Source organism: Tachypleus tridentatus, chromosome 12 (assembly GCF_004210375.1).
Source record: "Tachypleus tridentatus isolate NWPU-2018 chromosome 12, ASM421037v1, whole genome shotgun sequence".
NCBI classification, from domain to species: Eukaryota; Metazoa; Arthropoda; class Merostomata; order Xiphosura; family Limulidae; genus Tachypleus; species Tachypleus tridentatus.
Window position 1 is genome coordinate 5,657,253 of NC_134836.1, and position 14,897 is coordinate 5,672,149.

The 14,897-nt window shown below is 31.0% G+C and overlaps 1 protein-coding gene across 22 annotated transcripts in view; it reads right to left on the bottom strand.

Moving 5' to 3' along the window:
• Window positions 1-1,530: 1,530 nt before the first annotated feature.
• LOC143233272 (uncharacterized) overlaps window positions 1,531-14,897 on the bottom strand; it is a 202,846-nt gene continuing 189,479 nt past the window's right edge. For 19 of the 22 annotated variants that reach the window (XM_076469357.1, XM_076469356.1, XM_076469352.1 and 16 more), the window contains one exon: window positions 1,531-3,804. In XM_076469357.1, the coding sequence (XP_076325472.1) occupies window positions 3,484-3,804 (321 nt within the window). In that variant the 3' untranslated portion in view covers window positions 1,531-3,483. Of the gene's footprint in view, window positions 3,805-5,046; window positions 5,115-14,897 lie in introns of all 22 variants that reach the window. The other 3 variants (XM_076469362.1, XM_076469358.1, XM_076469361.1) reach the window with 2 other exon arrangements.

Consider the following 14,897-nt stretch of genomic DNA (forward strand, 5'->3'; position numbering starts at 1 on the left):
AACTTAATATTGGGGTGTATGGAGTTAACTTGTTTGAAAAAAACCTATGTGTGTCTTCTGTACATGTGAATAAAATTTTCTGCCAATTACACATTTTCATTTTTTTGTTGCAAACTTTCTCAGATAGTAATATAACATTAGTTCTCAACATCAACCTAATTGTACTGGTGTGAGTTCTGCCTTACTTGGTTGGCAAGTAAAGTGTAATCATTGTGTCATTCTTGAAGTAGTTAACTATTTGTCTGGTGCATGCAGAGGAATAAACTCTTATCACCTTAAGTGGGCTATCCAAACAACGATACTTAAAATTTAAAGGACTTATAAGTATTATAATTATAATTTAGACTTACAAACTACATTTTCTTTCTGGTATAAGGACAAGATTTCATATTAAAAAGAAAGATAATTCTAGAGTAGTACATGAATATTAATGCTTTAATTGTAATTTTAGGTATATAGGTTTAACCACCAGAGAGTATGAAACAAATAACAGATGTAAATCTATTAACAAAACATCTATGAACTGTGACATAGCTCTTGTTTTGTATAAAATATGCCTTACTGACCAAAAAATGGAAACCAAAGTTGAAAAAGAACAGCTAAGGTGCCACACTACTAGTAAGAGACTGTATTTTGTTCATAGTCACCACTTAGGGTATCACACTACTAGTAAAGATGCTGTCTTTTGCTTATAATGATCACTGCAGGTGCCATACTACTACTAAAGACACTATCTTTAGTTTGTACTGACCACCTAAGTTGCTGTACTAGAATTAAAGACACTATATTTACCTTTTACTGATTAACTAAAATGCCAAGCTACTAATAAAGACACTACCTTTAGCTTGTATTGACTAGCTAATGTTTCACACTACTAGTGAAGACACTTTCTTTACCTTCTACTAGTTAATTAAGGAGCCAAACTACTAGTGAGGACAATAGCTTGTAATAAAGAACTAAGGTGCCATATTATTAGTAAGAACACTATCCTTAGTTGAGTAATTAAAGTCACAAGTTACTAGAAAAAGATACTATAAGCCTGGCACTCCCTTTTCTTATTGCTCTGCCCATTTAAATCTCAAGGATTTCCAAGTGTCTACTTAATACAAGTTTGGATGCTTAAGCAATGAATGCATAGATAAATCAGTGCTTTCAGCAAGTATGAAGAGATTCAGAAAGGATTCCCCTTTTGAATTTTGCTTTACATGAAAAAAATAAAATAAAATGGCTACATATTTTTTTATGCTGAATAGTTTTACATAATGTAATTTTATCAAATGTCCTATTGAGTGCTCACAAATTTTTCTACGTTGCTCATGCCTTGAAGCACCTATGCAACATGTGCTTAGGGTACTTGAGAATACACCTATATGAGGGAAATATGCATTATACCTTACTTTTTTCTTAAAATTTGTCTAATATTTTGGATTCTGTATTTAATTTTTTTCTAGACAAAACTCAAAGTAATTTTCTAAATATCTGGTTCTCATATTCACAGTTGTTCCAATAAAAACCACAGAAACATTGTGCTTTGCAATGATAATACTGTTTATTTTTTTATACACAGACACAATTATTATTATAGGCTATAAGTTGATATATGTTACTTCTACCAGAATATAAATACTATTCTTGGTTTTCAAAAAATACATAAAACTGTTTATGAGGATGACACTACAGTAGGCTGTCAAATAATACCTACAATTATGTCTCAAAACATAGATGCTATTGTAGTTTTATGAGTGAATATCTATAATTGAGTACTACCCAGGTTACAGTATATCATGGCGATTTACTATCACAGAACTCACAACTGTTTATTGTAAAACAGGCTCTACAATAAAAGGTCAAAGTTGAAAAGTTACTTGTTAGTTGTGCAAAATTCTCTGATTATTAAGTGATGTAAAATATTGTTAAATGAAGGATCATCTGTGCTAGATATTCCTTGTTTTGAGCTAACAGACAAGCAGAAAGCAAATCGTCAACAGCAACCAGTGCCAACTCTTAGGATTCTAATAAAGTAGTACAATTTAACTGTTACTCTTATAATACACCAATGGTTTCAAAATGTGAAGTTTGTGGCAATGTGACACAAATCATGGACACTCGCATTCACAGTCTGGCATGCTATACATTAAGGCCACATTTAGTCCCTGGTGTCTGAAAATAAATGTTTTGTATGATAAACAAATATCACAGACATTATCTGCAAACAAGACACATGCAGATGAAACTGTTGTTTAAAATAAACACTGTGAAGGTTACAGACTGACATTTATTATATTTCCCAAAGTCAAGCTTGTATTTTTGAACTAGTCTAGAATTACTCTCCCTTTCACACTTAACACAGCATCTTGAACAAACACATGTAGAGATCATATTATGGTCCATTCAGATAAAACTAAAGATTCAGGTGGGCCACTGACACACAAGAAATACTAGCAAATACAAATGTGACAATTTATATCACCTGACATAGCCCAAAATTTAGAAAACAAATTGTGTGAAAAACTCAGTCAAGAGTAACTTCTCATAAAAGAAGTACTTGGGACAAACTATATTATTCCCTTTTGTCAAAGCAAATAAACAAGTATTTATATTTAACCTAAATGATGAAAATTAGCTTCTTGCGATTTTTTATATTTGGCAAAAACTAGCATGCTCTATGATAACTCCATAGAACACCTAGATGTTAAAATAACCTTACAAAATTAGAAACTAGCATGCTCTATGATAGTTACATAGAACATCTAGCTGTTAAAACAACATTTCATTTTCAATGCTGGCTAAACCCCAAAACTAGCATGCTCTATGATAACTGCATAGAACACCTAGGTGTTAAAACATTTCACTTCCAATACTTCCAAGTTCACAAATTAGCATGCTCTATGATAATTTCATAGACCATCTAAGTGTTAAGACTACACTCTAACCTGTCAAAAAACAACAACAGAGGATAAAGTATCAAAGTTGCCAAACAATTAAAGTACAACAGTGAATATATATTTACAGGTAAAGATAATATAATCAACTTAACTAGAGAACAAATTTGAAATGCAACAATGATAAACTGTTGATATGTGCATTGATAAATCTGTAATTTGCAGTGGGAAAAAAAGAATACAAAAATATGATAAACTGTGTTTTACTTGAAACTACTAAATACATCAATTATCTTTGGAATTGTAAATGTTGAGATATGACACACACAAGATGTTTTATTTTCAAAACAATCTAGTCATTACAACTAACTTAAGAAATGTTGATGACATAGGTGCTGTTTTTTTATAATGAAATATTTGTGATTGTGATCCTATAAAAATTCAAAACAGAATGGTCTGTAAATTATAATGTATAAAAACAATTACAAATTATTACGTTAAACATAACTAAGCTTAAAAATGATAAGATTAATGAATATTAGACACTAAAATCCAATAAAATGACAATATCAGCCTTCAAGTACAATAACAAATGTTGAAATTATGAAACTTCTAATCGTTTACGAGCTTTACTACGAGTTGGTGTTGAAGTTCTCAAACGTTGAGGTGGTGATGATGCTCGTGAGAATTTTGAAGGAGTGGTTAAAGTGATTGATGGGCTTGCTATCAAATGGCGTTCTATGGTGTTATCTAGCTTTCTGGCTTCTAAATCTAACTGTCGTGGATCACCAGACACATTTCTGAGTGAGCTGTCTAGAACAGAACGTAAACTACGAATTTCATTCCCTGCTTGTGAACTGTGAAGTCGGAACTGTTCCCACCGCTGTTGTTGATGAAGTAGTTGTTGTCTCAATGTTGTGATCTGGAAGAATAGTAAAGTTTTAATCCTCCAGCAATAGAAGAATTACTACCTGTACAAATGATATTATATTACAAATACTGCCTCTTTCACTTATGCTTATTAACAAAACAAACTTGTGATTCATAAAACATATTATGTTTAGTGTGTGCTCATTTTTATCAAATATATAATTTAATTATGATAACATGAAAAAAATATGAGAATGCATGGTAATTACTACAAAAAATTTGTACTTCCAACATTAACATTACCACAATTTTGTTAATAATCTTTCTAGCATACCAATTTAATAGTTAACTTTATGAAGGGAGGGTGTAAAAAGATGAGAAATTCTACCAAGTAAAAGACTAAAAAAGACCATCAATTAAAATGTTATTATTCATGAAAGCAGAGACCTCTGGATAACACTTGGATTTCACATTATTCTCTCTCTTTTGTTATAGTTTCAGTAACTATGTATTACAATTACAACTGTTCCTAAGCCTAGTATATAGTGTACAGTAAGTACGTACTGTTAAGAAAGACATTATGCTTAAGAAGGCCCAATTCTGTAGGAGGTTTATGTTGTGTCATAGGTGGATAAGTAAATATACATTCATACATCTTCATAGTAAAACAAATTATACACAATATTTTGGGGTACTTTAAAAAATTAGCATAATGTGTCAGGTGTTTTTTCCCAAGTGAAAGTACATACAACATTATGCAAACATCATTATGAGTAAAAACGAACAATAACATTTTTTGGTACAATGAAAGTAATAATTTTTCTTATTAGTTACAGCTGACTAGTTTCAGTAACACTGTTACTATCATCAGGGCTAGCACCTAGAATGTTAGCTTAGCATATATAGAAACAGATCTTCACAATGGTAACTGTCTTAATGAAATTAGTCAACTGTACCTATTAAGAAAAAAGTTTACCTTTTATTCTGCTAAAATGTTTTGGTTTTTGTGTTCTTTACTCTTAATATAATAGCACATTGTGCATGAAAAGAAATTATTGTGCAATATCTTGTCACTGTAGGTGTTGCTGGACTGTTCTTTTTTAAAACATCAGAAATTTAAAGTATTAGTTTTTTTTCAATTCTCAATTTATGCATTTAAAAAAAAGCAGAAAATACATTGAAGTTAAACAAAATCTGTATATTTTTACAGCACTCACAAGGTTGGCCAATTATAGCTTTTATAAATGACATTTTTACAACAAAATCTTACACTGAGCTGTGATAATTTACTTACCAGAAAACTGTGTTTCAGAGAACAGTCAAGTTGGGTTATCTGCTGTATCCAAAGTAGGGTATTGCACCCTGAATTTTAGTCAAAAAACTGAAAGTGAGCTTTTCTTGTAAAAGCAAATGTTTCTTTAATCTAAAACCAAATGTTAATCTGCACTATCATTTATGATCATTTTAGTTAAACTTGGTACTTTTAAATATAAACAATTAAATGAAGAAGGATGTTTTAAACATTCTCTATGTGAATTTGGTAAATTATTATTATCCTATACTGAATATATATAGTTCTAATAGGTACTTAACCCTTTCACATGTATAGCTATAATCATTTAGTGATGCCATCTACATGCAATTTTGTTTTGCATACCACAAGTCTTGAGCTCCCACATACACTACAATCAATCTCGTTCACAGTATCTCACATGTAAATCATCATGCAACAATCCTTCATGAATAGGAGTGCAACACACCCTTCTGACACATGTGACTATCTTATTTTGATTCTACAGAACTATCACTTCAAGATTATAGAGAAGAGGAAGCACCAGTCTTCAGAGTGAAGGAAGAGCATGAAGTATGAGTGAATACAGGTAACCACTGAAAATATATTATAAGTATGGGAAAATAATAACTTCTGAAACAGTACTTTACCTCTACTCTCATGTATAGCTTGAGTCTTGCATTAAAGATATGGAGGAACTGATTCAAGGGATATAAAGAAGCATCTGAAGAACACCAATCAAGTGTGATCCCCACTGGGAAAAAAACCATAAACGGGAGACTGAACTCCTTCTGTACCAGATATACAAAACATCCAGTGTAGAAACAGGTGCTGCATACAAGGGCAGAAAGTGGGAGGAGCACAACCAAAAAGGAAAACAAAATAAGATGGGTGAATACTGATTTTAAAAGAACCATCCACAGACAAGAATGTGGGGAAAATGAAAATGGATGTGCCTCAAGTTGTAAAATGACTATGGCATTTCAGACCATAAGAGAATGGTCAACTCCAGTCCAAAACCAAGCAGCACTGGGAATAACACTTCCAGCCCATGGTAGGAGGAAGGTCCACATTATCTTCATATCAAATTGAGTAGAATGGAAGTATGTACTTTTCAATTCAAGCCAAACAACAAAATGGGAAACATGTGCAAGTCCACAACCACTACGATATATTCAGTAACCCAAAATCTGAATGATGACAAAAAGAGATGTGCAAATGTAGCAGTTCATATCAAACCAAACTCAGTCTAGCTGAAGCAAATATTTTGAGAAAAAAAAAACTATGAGCCATCTTGATGTTTACCCCATCTTGACAGTGTACATTAACAGCCATGGGCTGAAATTTTGGCCATACAAATCAGATTTTCATAGATGAGAACAGATTGAAGTTGGTACTCTAATTAGGAAGAAACAACTACCCAAAGATAGTGGGAGATGAACATATGGGGTGAAGTCCACATGTATTACTGAACAATTACCTCCAACAGACAATGAAGGTGAGACATCAGGGTAAAGGTAAAGTGCTTGATCTCATGCGTTGACACCTGGAACACATTTTGGAAAGGATGAGACAAGGAAAAATATGCTAATCTGATCAGTTGCTGAACCCAACCTGGAAGAGTAGAAGAAACAAGTTCTTGTACAGAGGATTATTACCAGGGAATGAAAAGGTTGGAATGGGAACCACAAAAGGAGGGTGTGTGAGCAATGTAACAATGAATAGTACATATGGGATATAGAAGTCTATCTGAATCAGTCCAGGAATAAAGAAGGGAAACAGACTGAAGAGAAAATAGTGAGAAGAAAGAATGACCCTCACAAGTTGTTAAAGTTTTGGATATGAAAGATCAAGCTAGATAAAAAAGAACAGATGTGAAACATAATAGAGGATGAGAAACATTGATTGGACTTGCAAAGCTCATAGGCAAAAAGGAGTAAGTAATAAGCCATAAGGCATAGATGAAACAAGTAACATTAGTGTAAAGATTCAAATGTTGGATGTGTAGTGTAAAGAAGAATAAAACTGATTGTACAATATGGGCAAATCACCTAAAAAGGAGTTCTATGTATCTGGAAGGAACACAATAAAAGGCAGATGGTAAAAGATCAAAAACCAAATGGTACAAATAAAAAGGGGTTTGGTAAGGTGCAAAACACATGTATAGAAGAAATAGAAATAAAAGAGCCAGGTGAGGAAGGAGAAAACTCAGACTCAAAGAAAAACGATGGAAGGAGCTTTATTTATTCTGATAAACCTTAAGAGAGGAATGTTGAATGGTCTGAGCTAAAGAGAGATAACATGTCTTGAAAACCTCAAACACTATGTTAAGGACCTGACAAATGCTGGGCATAAAGTTGGAGTGTGTAAAGGTCAAGATGTAGGATTGGAAGCTAAGGTTGATAGAGTAAGGACAGAGTGAAAAGTAGAAGTACAAGGAATGTAGTTTGGAGCTGAATGTAACAATGAAATGAGGGTCACATTAACCATTAAGGAGCAATCAAAAGGACCTGACCAAAAGCATCCTGGGAAGGGAAGTAAATATAAGGGTAACTGTTGATCAAGTCCTAACTAAAAGCATTCACAGCCAGGCCATGAGGATATAGATACCAAAGTAGGAGAAAAAAAAAAAGGTTAGTTGGTGTTGAAAAAAGTAGAAAAAGCATTCTCACCAAATGGAGAGTCACATGGAAACTTGAAGGTCAAGAAGATACTCCATGGGATAAACTTTGTCAGGTTTGAAAAGGAGATCCATCACAAGGTTAAAAGGTTCCAGGAATATGATAAACAAGAAGATGAATGCAGCATGTAGGTCCAATTTAACCACAAAGAGAATGGGTGCTGTTACTTATCATAATTTATCTCAGACAAGTTTCTAATGTATTATGTCACACATTAAAATTTGAAGTAGCCTCAAACTGAGTTACATTTTAATTTAAAAGTTAATTAAATATCAAGTTATATCAAATTTATGATATTTGCCAACAAGATGGATACACATAGTTTTCTTTCTTAATACAAATATATTTTAATACACAGACAATAACACAAGTTATAATAATGGTTATTACAATTAATAATTTACATACTAAAGTTTTACACACTTACAAACAATACTTAGTTCTTCTATCTGGTCTGAAACTAAATATTTTATTGACAGTTCACAATGAGTGAATTAATTCTGAGTTGATATAGGTACACTTCACTTAACAAGTTACTGATCACACAAGTTTTCCACAGCTGAAGTTATACAATGTTTTCAAAGAAATACTAATGTCTGAATTTAATTCACTAAAGTTAAATGGTTTGTAACATTCAAAACCTTTTCACTGGAGAATCTTCTATAATTTCAGTAAATTGGTAGGAATTTCTCAAAACTGATTTAAAAACAAGTTACATGCACATTTCTAAATGTATACTTAACCAAAACAATCACTGATGTTAAACTAAATATATTACAGTAAATCTTTCACAATGCCCTCCCTTTGGTGGTTGATTTCACCACCAATGCAAACTGTCTATAAGTGAAGGAGGAAGGGTAGTTAGAAAGCCCAAAAGATCCCGAGCAAGAATCCACTGGTCATGCAGAGTCTATTGAAGAGAACATATGTTCAGACTGAAGGGGATAACATCTTCAGTAGAAGCCCAATATCACTAAGCTCTAAAATAAATATCTTAACCTACCAGTAATTAAGTACCATATTGGACAAAATGTGAGTAAAGACCTCAGCTTAAGGATTCCACACAAACTAAGTTAACATAAAGAAATGTAAAAAATAAATAATAACAAAATTGAAATAAACATTAATTTATAAAATGAAGGAAGTATGTATTAACAATAACCTATTTATGAGACATGATGTATAGAAGAAAATCAATATAGTGAAACAATTGATTGATAAACCAGTAAGATTAATTACATGTAATCCTAAAATAACAAAAAACCTTTGTAAGACAAAGCAAATGATATAGAAGAAAAGATACTACTAAGCTTATTGCCTAACCAAAACTGGACTATCAGTATCAACCAATCTAAAGAAACTTATGTTATAGAATTTAAATAACTGCAGATAACAATAATATAAATAAAATTATTCAAAACCATAATGGTATAAAACTTTATCATTCCAATGTTGATGGATTTATTTCAAAATGCGTGAGTCCCCAAGATCAGGGTGAGAACCAACAAAGACCAGCTCACTGAACAATCAATCTCCCAATAAAGTAAAGCTAGTATATTTCCTGTGAAATGCTGCATCCTCAAGCCAGTGTAAATGTACTGATAAAAAATGTAGTCTCTAAAATGGTAAGGAAGAATTCATAATACAAAATAAATAACCAAATCCAACTGTGTTGGTAAAATAAATAAAAAGTTTTTGTAATGAAGTAATAAATTTTGTTACTGGGTATAGAAACATAAAATAGTTCCACTTTGGAATGACTCAACAAGTAATAAATATCACTATTACACAATAAACAATAAAGAGGTTGAAAGACATTAATACAAAGATACAGAAATAAAACTTGAATACAGCACAAAGTAAATGTGAAAACATGAGAACCCATAGTTCAGTAGAAATAAATAGAGGGAGTCATGTGTTAAGAGAATATGTCACACACTTACTGGTGGAATGTTGTCACATGATGATTTGCATGCAAGACACATTGGAATCAGTTGATTCCAAATGTGGGAGTTTTAAGGCTTGTGGCATGTGCAAAAACAAGTTTAGATATAGGGAACAGCACTGAATGAGAACAGCTATTTATTGAGAGAAGGTAATGTACCATATTAGAACTGAATACAGTAGGGATAACACAAAGCAAAAGTTCACAAAGAAAGATGTTACTTATAATAAATCAACTAAGTGTAGCAATAAAATATTTTAAAAGTGAGAAGTGTGTGTTTATGTGTACAATGAATATTATCAAAAAGTAATCTTATTTTAGCAGCAGTGACTATAACATCACAGGTTATTTCAAGAAACTGATAGGAACAATGACCATCAGTCAAAAGTAATTTATTTTACTTGGTATCATGCAGATTTACCTCAAAGTAGATTGTAAGATTGAATGGAAGGTTCTTAATCTCAGATATTAGAACATATTGTCTTTCAGTTAACAATTGTTGTTAGGTCCCACAAGAAAAAAATAAGACTCCAAAATCCAAACTGCACGGTATAATAGAAAACAAAACATCAAAATATAGAAAGAGCAACTGATCAAGTGTTTTAAACTATTCAACTAATACAAGTTAAACTGAAGACTTCAATACAACATAAACTCTTCTTAGGCCATGCACCTTCTCCAATAAATTAAGCTAAAACCAATTTAGATGTTGAGTTAACCAAATGTTTCAGTATGATGATGTGTTGTTACACTGCATAAAACATAACTTTATATAAATAACTATAATCATGTCCATTCTCAGCTTATACACATATACTCTGACTTTTCTTAAATGCAAAGAAAATGTTTTAAAAGTTACAGATAAAAACAATTTTTCAAATATTAAGCCAAATTTTCTTATAAAGAACCTCCTTTCAACATTGTTAATGTGAGGCCTAAGTAAAAAAAAAATCTATCATAAATAAGCTTACAATTATATGTATTTTTGAATGTAGTTTTGGAGTAATAAAATGTCAAACTAAATAATAATAAAAACAGTAAAAAAAAGGATATAAAAAGCAAAATATGGAATACCATCTTTTATTATGCAAAAATAAACAAAGCATAGTCATGTGTCTATAGTTTGCATTGTTATGGCTGTCATTCAACCTATTAGAAAATGCCATGCTAGTATAAAGATTATAAAAGTATAGGCATTCATACAATGTTCAGGAGCAATAGCAGTGAGTTTCCAGTTATGGATTCCAAAACTAAAATGCCAAATGACAAGCATGTATATATCAAAGATACTTCATGCAAAAAAAATTGTTGCAAGAATCCATATTTCAATTGATAAACATACAAAACTGTTACTGTTAACTTTTTTGCTATGGCTGGGTAAAAGTGCACATAATGAACTTTTGCACTGTTATATTCAAAAGTTAATTAAATAATTCTATTATTAGTGTATATCAATAAACTTGGCTTAAAACATAGGTATAATTAAAGAATTTATATTATCCAGTTTGTAACTTCTTAGTTTAGAAAATAAATGTGATACAAATTACAATTCCTAATTTTTCTTAGCTCTGGCTTTTTCTCTCCAAAATTTTATGATATCAAATACAGGGTTTCACAATTTCCAATCAATTAACCCTTTTGCTATGTGCTTGGTATACTATACACAAGTTCATCTATACATTTGCACACATTAAGTATTTGACTTTTGATACAGTGTGTATATCTTCACAAATGTTTTTAGAGTTTTAGTAAAGATTACAAGTATTTTGTATACAAAAAACAGACATTTTCATGAAATATTTTTACTGAAAATTTGTTTGTGAAAATAGAGTTCATTTTGTTACTAGTCTGAATGCAAAGTGATTTCATGTTATGATTACAAAACAACAACTATTCTTTGCCTTAGAAATCTCAAATGTTATTTGCATAATCTCTAAAACCTCCTAAATACACTTCAAACATTTGTTTTCAGTAAGACTTCACATTTTATTTTCTATACTCTATGTGGGGTCTGTCTGTCACTTGACCAACCTTGTAACCATCATAAAAATTAGGAAATAAGTATAAATTATGCTTTTTTGTGCTAGAATGATGACTACATGTTATAACAAAAAAATACAAACGTTTAGTCTAGTAGCTTGTGTCTCATAGTGCTATATATTTACATATATATTTATTTATATGCTGACTTTTCAGTCATGCCTGCCTAACATTAATATATAGCTTTCATTGATGTGGTGCACATATCCAGTAATATAACACTGATCTTCGTTTTCCCTGTGTTTTAGTGGACTAGTATTTTGTAATATACAGTCACATTTCAATTAGTATATATGGAGGATATCAAACAAAATTTATTTTTGGGATTTATATATATAGTTGAATAATAAAAAAGTAATAATAATTAAAGTAAGTGTACATAAGGGACCATTTCCAAAAATGAAAAGAGATGAATAGGGTCATGATGTTTGATTCAGTACACAAGCAATATCTCAGTAAACTAAAAAGATATGAGGTTCTTATTTTATATTCTAGCTTGATAATATCAGTAATTTGAGTTCCTAATATGTTTCAAACTACAGACTGACTATTTTAACATCACAAACATCTAATTTTAAACAGTGCTGCATTCAACATACCACATGACTCACTAAAGTCTTTATTTAGATGCATTCGTTTAATATTTATTTTTAAATTAAAAAATTAACTCATATATAATATTAAAGTTTGAATTATAATCTACAATTCAGTTCCAAACTTATTGACATAAATGCACAAAATAGTAGTTCAATAAAACTTTGAATGCAAACCAATAAATGCAATGACATGACCTTCACCCACAATCCCTTGCAAAAGGGTTAATTACATTATTACACACAAGAACCTAAAGCTTGCATTTCCTACCTTCTTGATTGATTGTGATATAAAAAGTTTATCAAACCCAATAAAGATGCCCCCCTCCTCTCTTTCTGATTTTATGGGTCAGTGGTCCATAACATTGATTGATAATCATCTTTATATGCCTAAAAAATATGTTTAAAACCAAAGGGATGTGCAAAATATTCTCTTCAAGAATCTAGTTAACAGTTTTTAGTTTTGTCTTGGCACTGAAGTTATTCATTTGATGAAAGTCTTTAGCTGTATCAAGGATGGATTAAGCCAACTGAGAACCTAAGGGCTAAAGTACTTTTAGGGGCCCACTCATGAAAGTGTATGTATTTTTTAATCATTTTAAAGTTAGTAGAATTCCCAAAGCCTTTGGGCTCTGAAGTTGCAGCCCTGACATTAATTACATTTGATAGTTTTTAACTCTTCTTTTCATTGTATGTTAATGATTTTGCTACAATTAGTGTTAGGGTAGAATAAATAATAGATAAGATATAAAGTTATACTGAAAATCTTTTGATATTCACTTAGGATATTCTAGAGGTTATACATATGAAATATGAAAATTGTAAGGTGAAAAGAAATAGCTTTATCTGCAGCATAAAAATCATCTTTTTTTCAGACTTGACTCAATGAAGGCTTCAGAAACCCACAGATAAATCTTTAGTAAGAATACCTTTTGGAAATATCAGAATTTCTGTGTAAAACATAATGGTAATGTGAAACTAAAGATTGCCCAATTTTGTTAGATAGGTGACTAGTTGACTGACTACAGTTACAGCTTGTACAGATTCACAAAAATGGACTTAATCCAATGTACCAGTGCTGTTCTTAAAGTGTTTATTAGAGAAATGGTTGAGGTAAAAAAAAGAAATTCTCCTTAAGTGATCTTAGCTATTTTATGGTATGTTCTTCAAGAGATAAATACAGGTTGAGTATAGATACTGCCAATCACCTTGCAGTAAATTCAAGTGTTAATGTTATCTTGAGAACAGTAAGATACAGATTAGCATGAAGTGGTCTCAAGAGACATGTCTATGTTCAGAAAAGATAACCAAATTAATAGCTTGAAATTGGCATTAGACCTGTGAAATGAACAAAGCAGCAGAATGTGTGCTCTTTAAAAATTCATTGAAGTGAAGCATGGTGAGAAATCAGTATAAGTTTAGAGTTGTATCTCAGCCAATGGTGTGTGTCAGTGATGCATGAAACGTATGCTGCTTTAATTGCTAACAAGTACATGAAGATCCTGATCCATTTTGCTATTCCCTCAGGAACACTACTCACTGGGAAAAGTTCATTTTCCTGGAAGCTAATTATCCCAAGCATGCAGCAAATGCTGTGAAATGATATTTTGAGTAAAGAGGCTGAAGGAATACTGATAACCATGGCATAAATTTCCAGTACGAATATTCTTGAAGCTTTATGAGTTTATGTAGAAATTGAAGTCAAAAGGAAAACAAAACAGTTTGGCAGAACTGTGGGATATAATACAGAATACTTGAAACAAAATTCACACCCAAAACACTAAATGTTATGTATCTTATTTACCTAATATTTTCCTATATCAAAATTTTTATATCCAGTTTAGAGTACTATTTTTTGGGAACCTACTAGGTGTATGACTTATGTGTTTCCATAATTATTTCCCACACTGTATATTTTATTTACAATTCTAAAATTGTTTTCTTTATTAATAACTATAATTATGTTAAAATATTGATATTTATAATTTCACTTCTTTATAAATAAGTTAAACTTCAAACTTCATATCAGAGATTAAGGTGGCATTGAAGACTATGCATCCAATAAATAAAAGTAACAAACAACTATCAGTGAAATACCTTGATATTTCACATTAAAATATTTTCAACACATTATGAAACTAGTACCAGTACAACCAGCAGTTCACATAATTTATCTCTCATTACAAGGTTGACTGATTCAATGGAGTTTGTAAAATGAACACGAGCACCATAGTTTTCATATTACAGCTTTTAACATGTTTTCTGTACTAAGAGTAAAGAACAAAAACTTGTGTTTTCTGAAACAATGAAAGGTAACTAATAATAAAGATTTTACCTTTCATTGTGCTAAAAAGTGTCATTTTTTGTTGTTTTTCTTCTACTATTAACACATTTTCTGTATCTTCATGAAATATGGTAATTTTTCAACACACATGTCTAAAACACTAAAAATCAGATTTTTTTAATTAAGTATTTTTATCAAAAATTTGACTGTGAACATATGGAGTCAGAGTGTTGACTGCTCTAAGTGCAAAATGATTTTCACGTTAAGATTCAAAATACTTTTCTTCATCTGAAAACTGTCAAATTTCATTT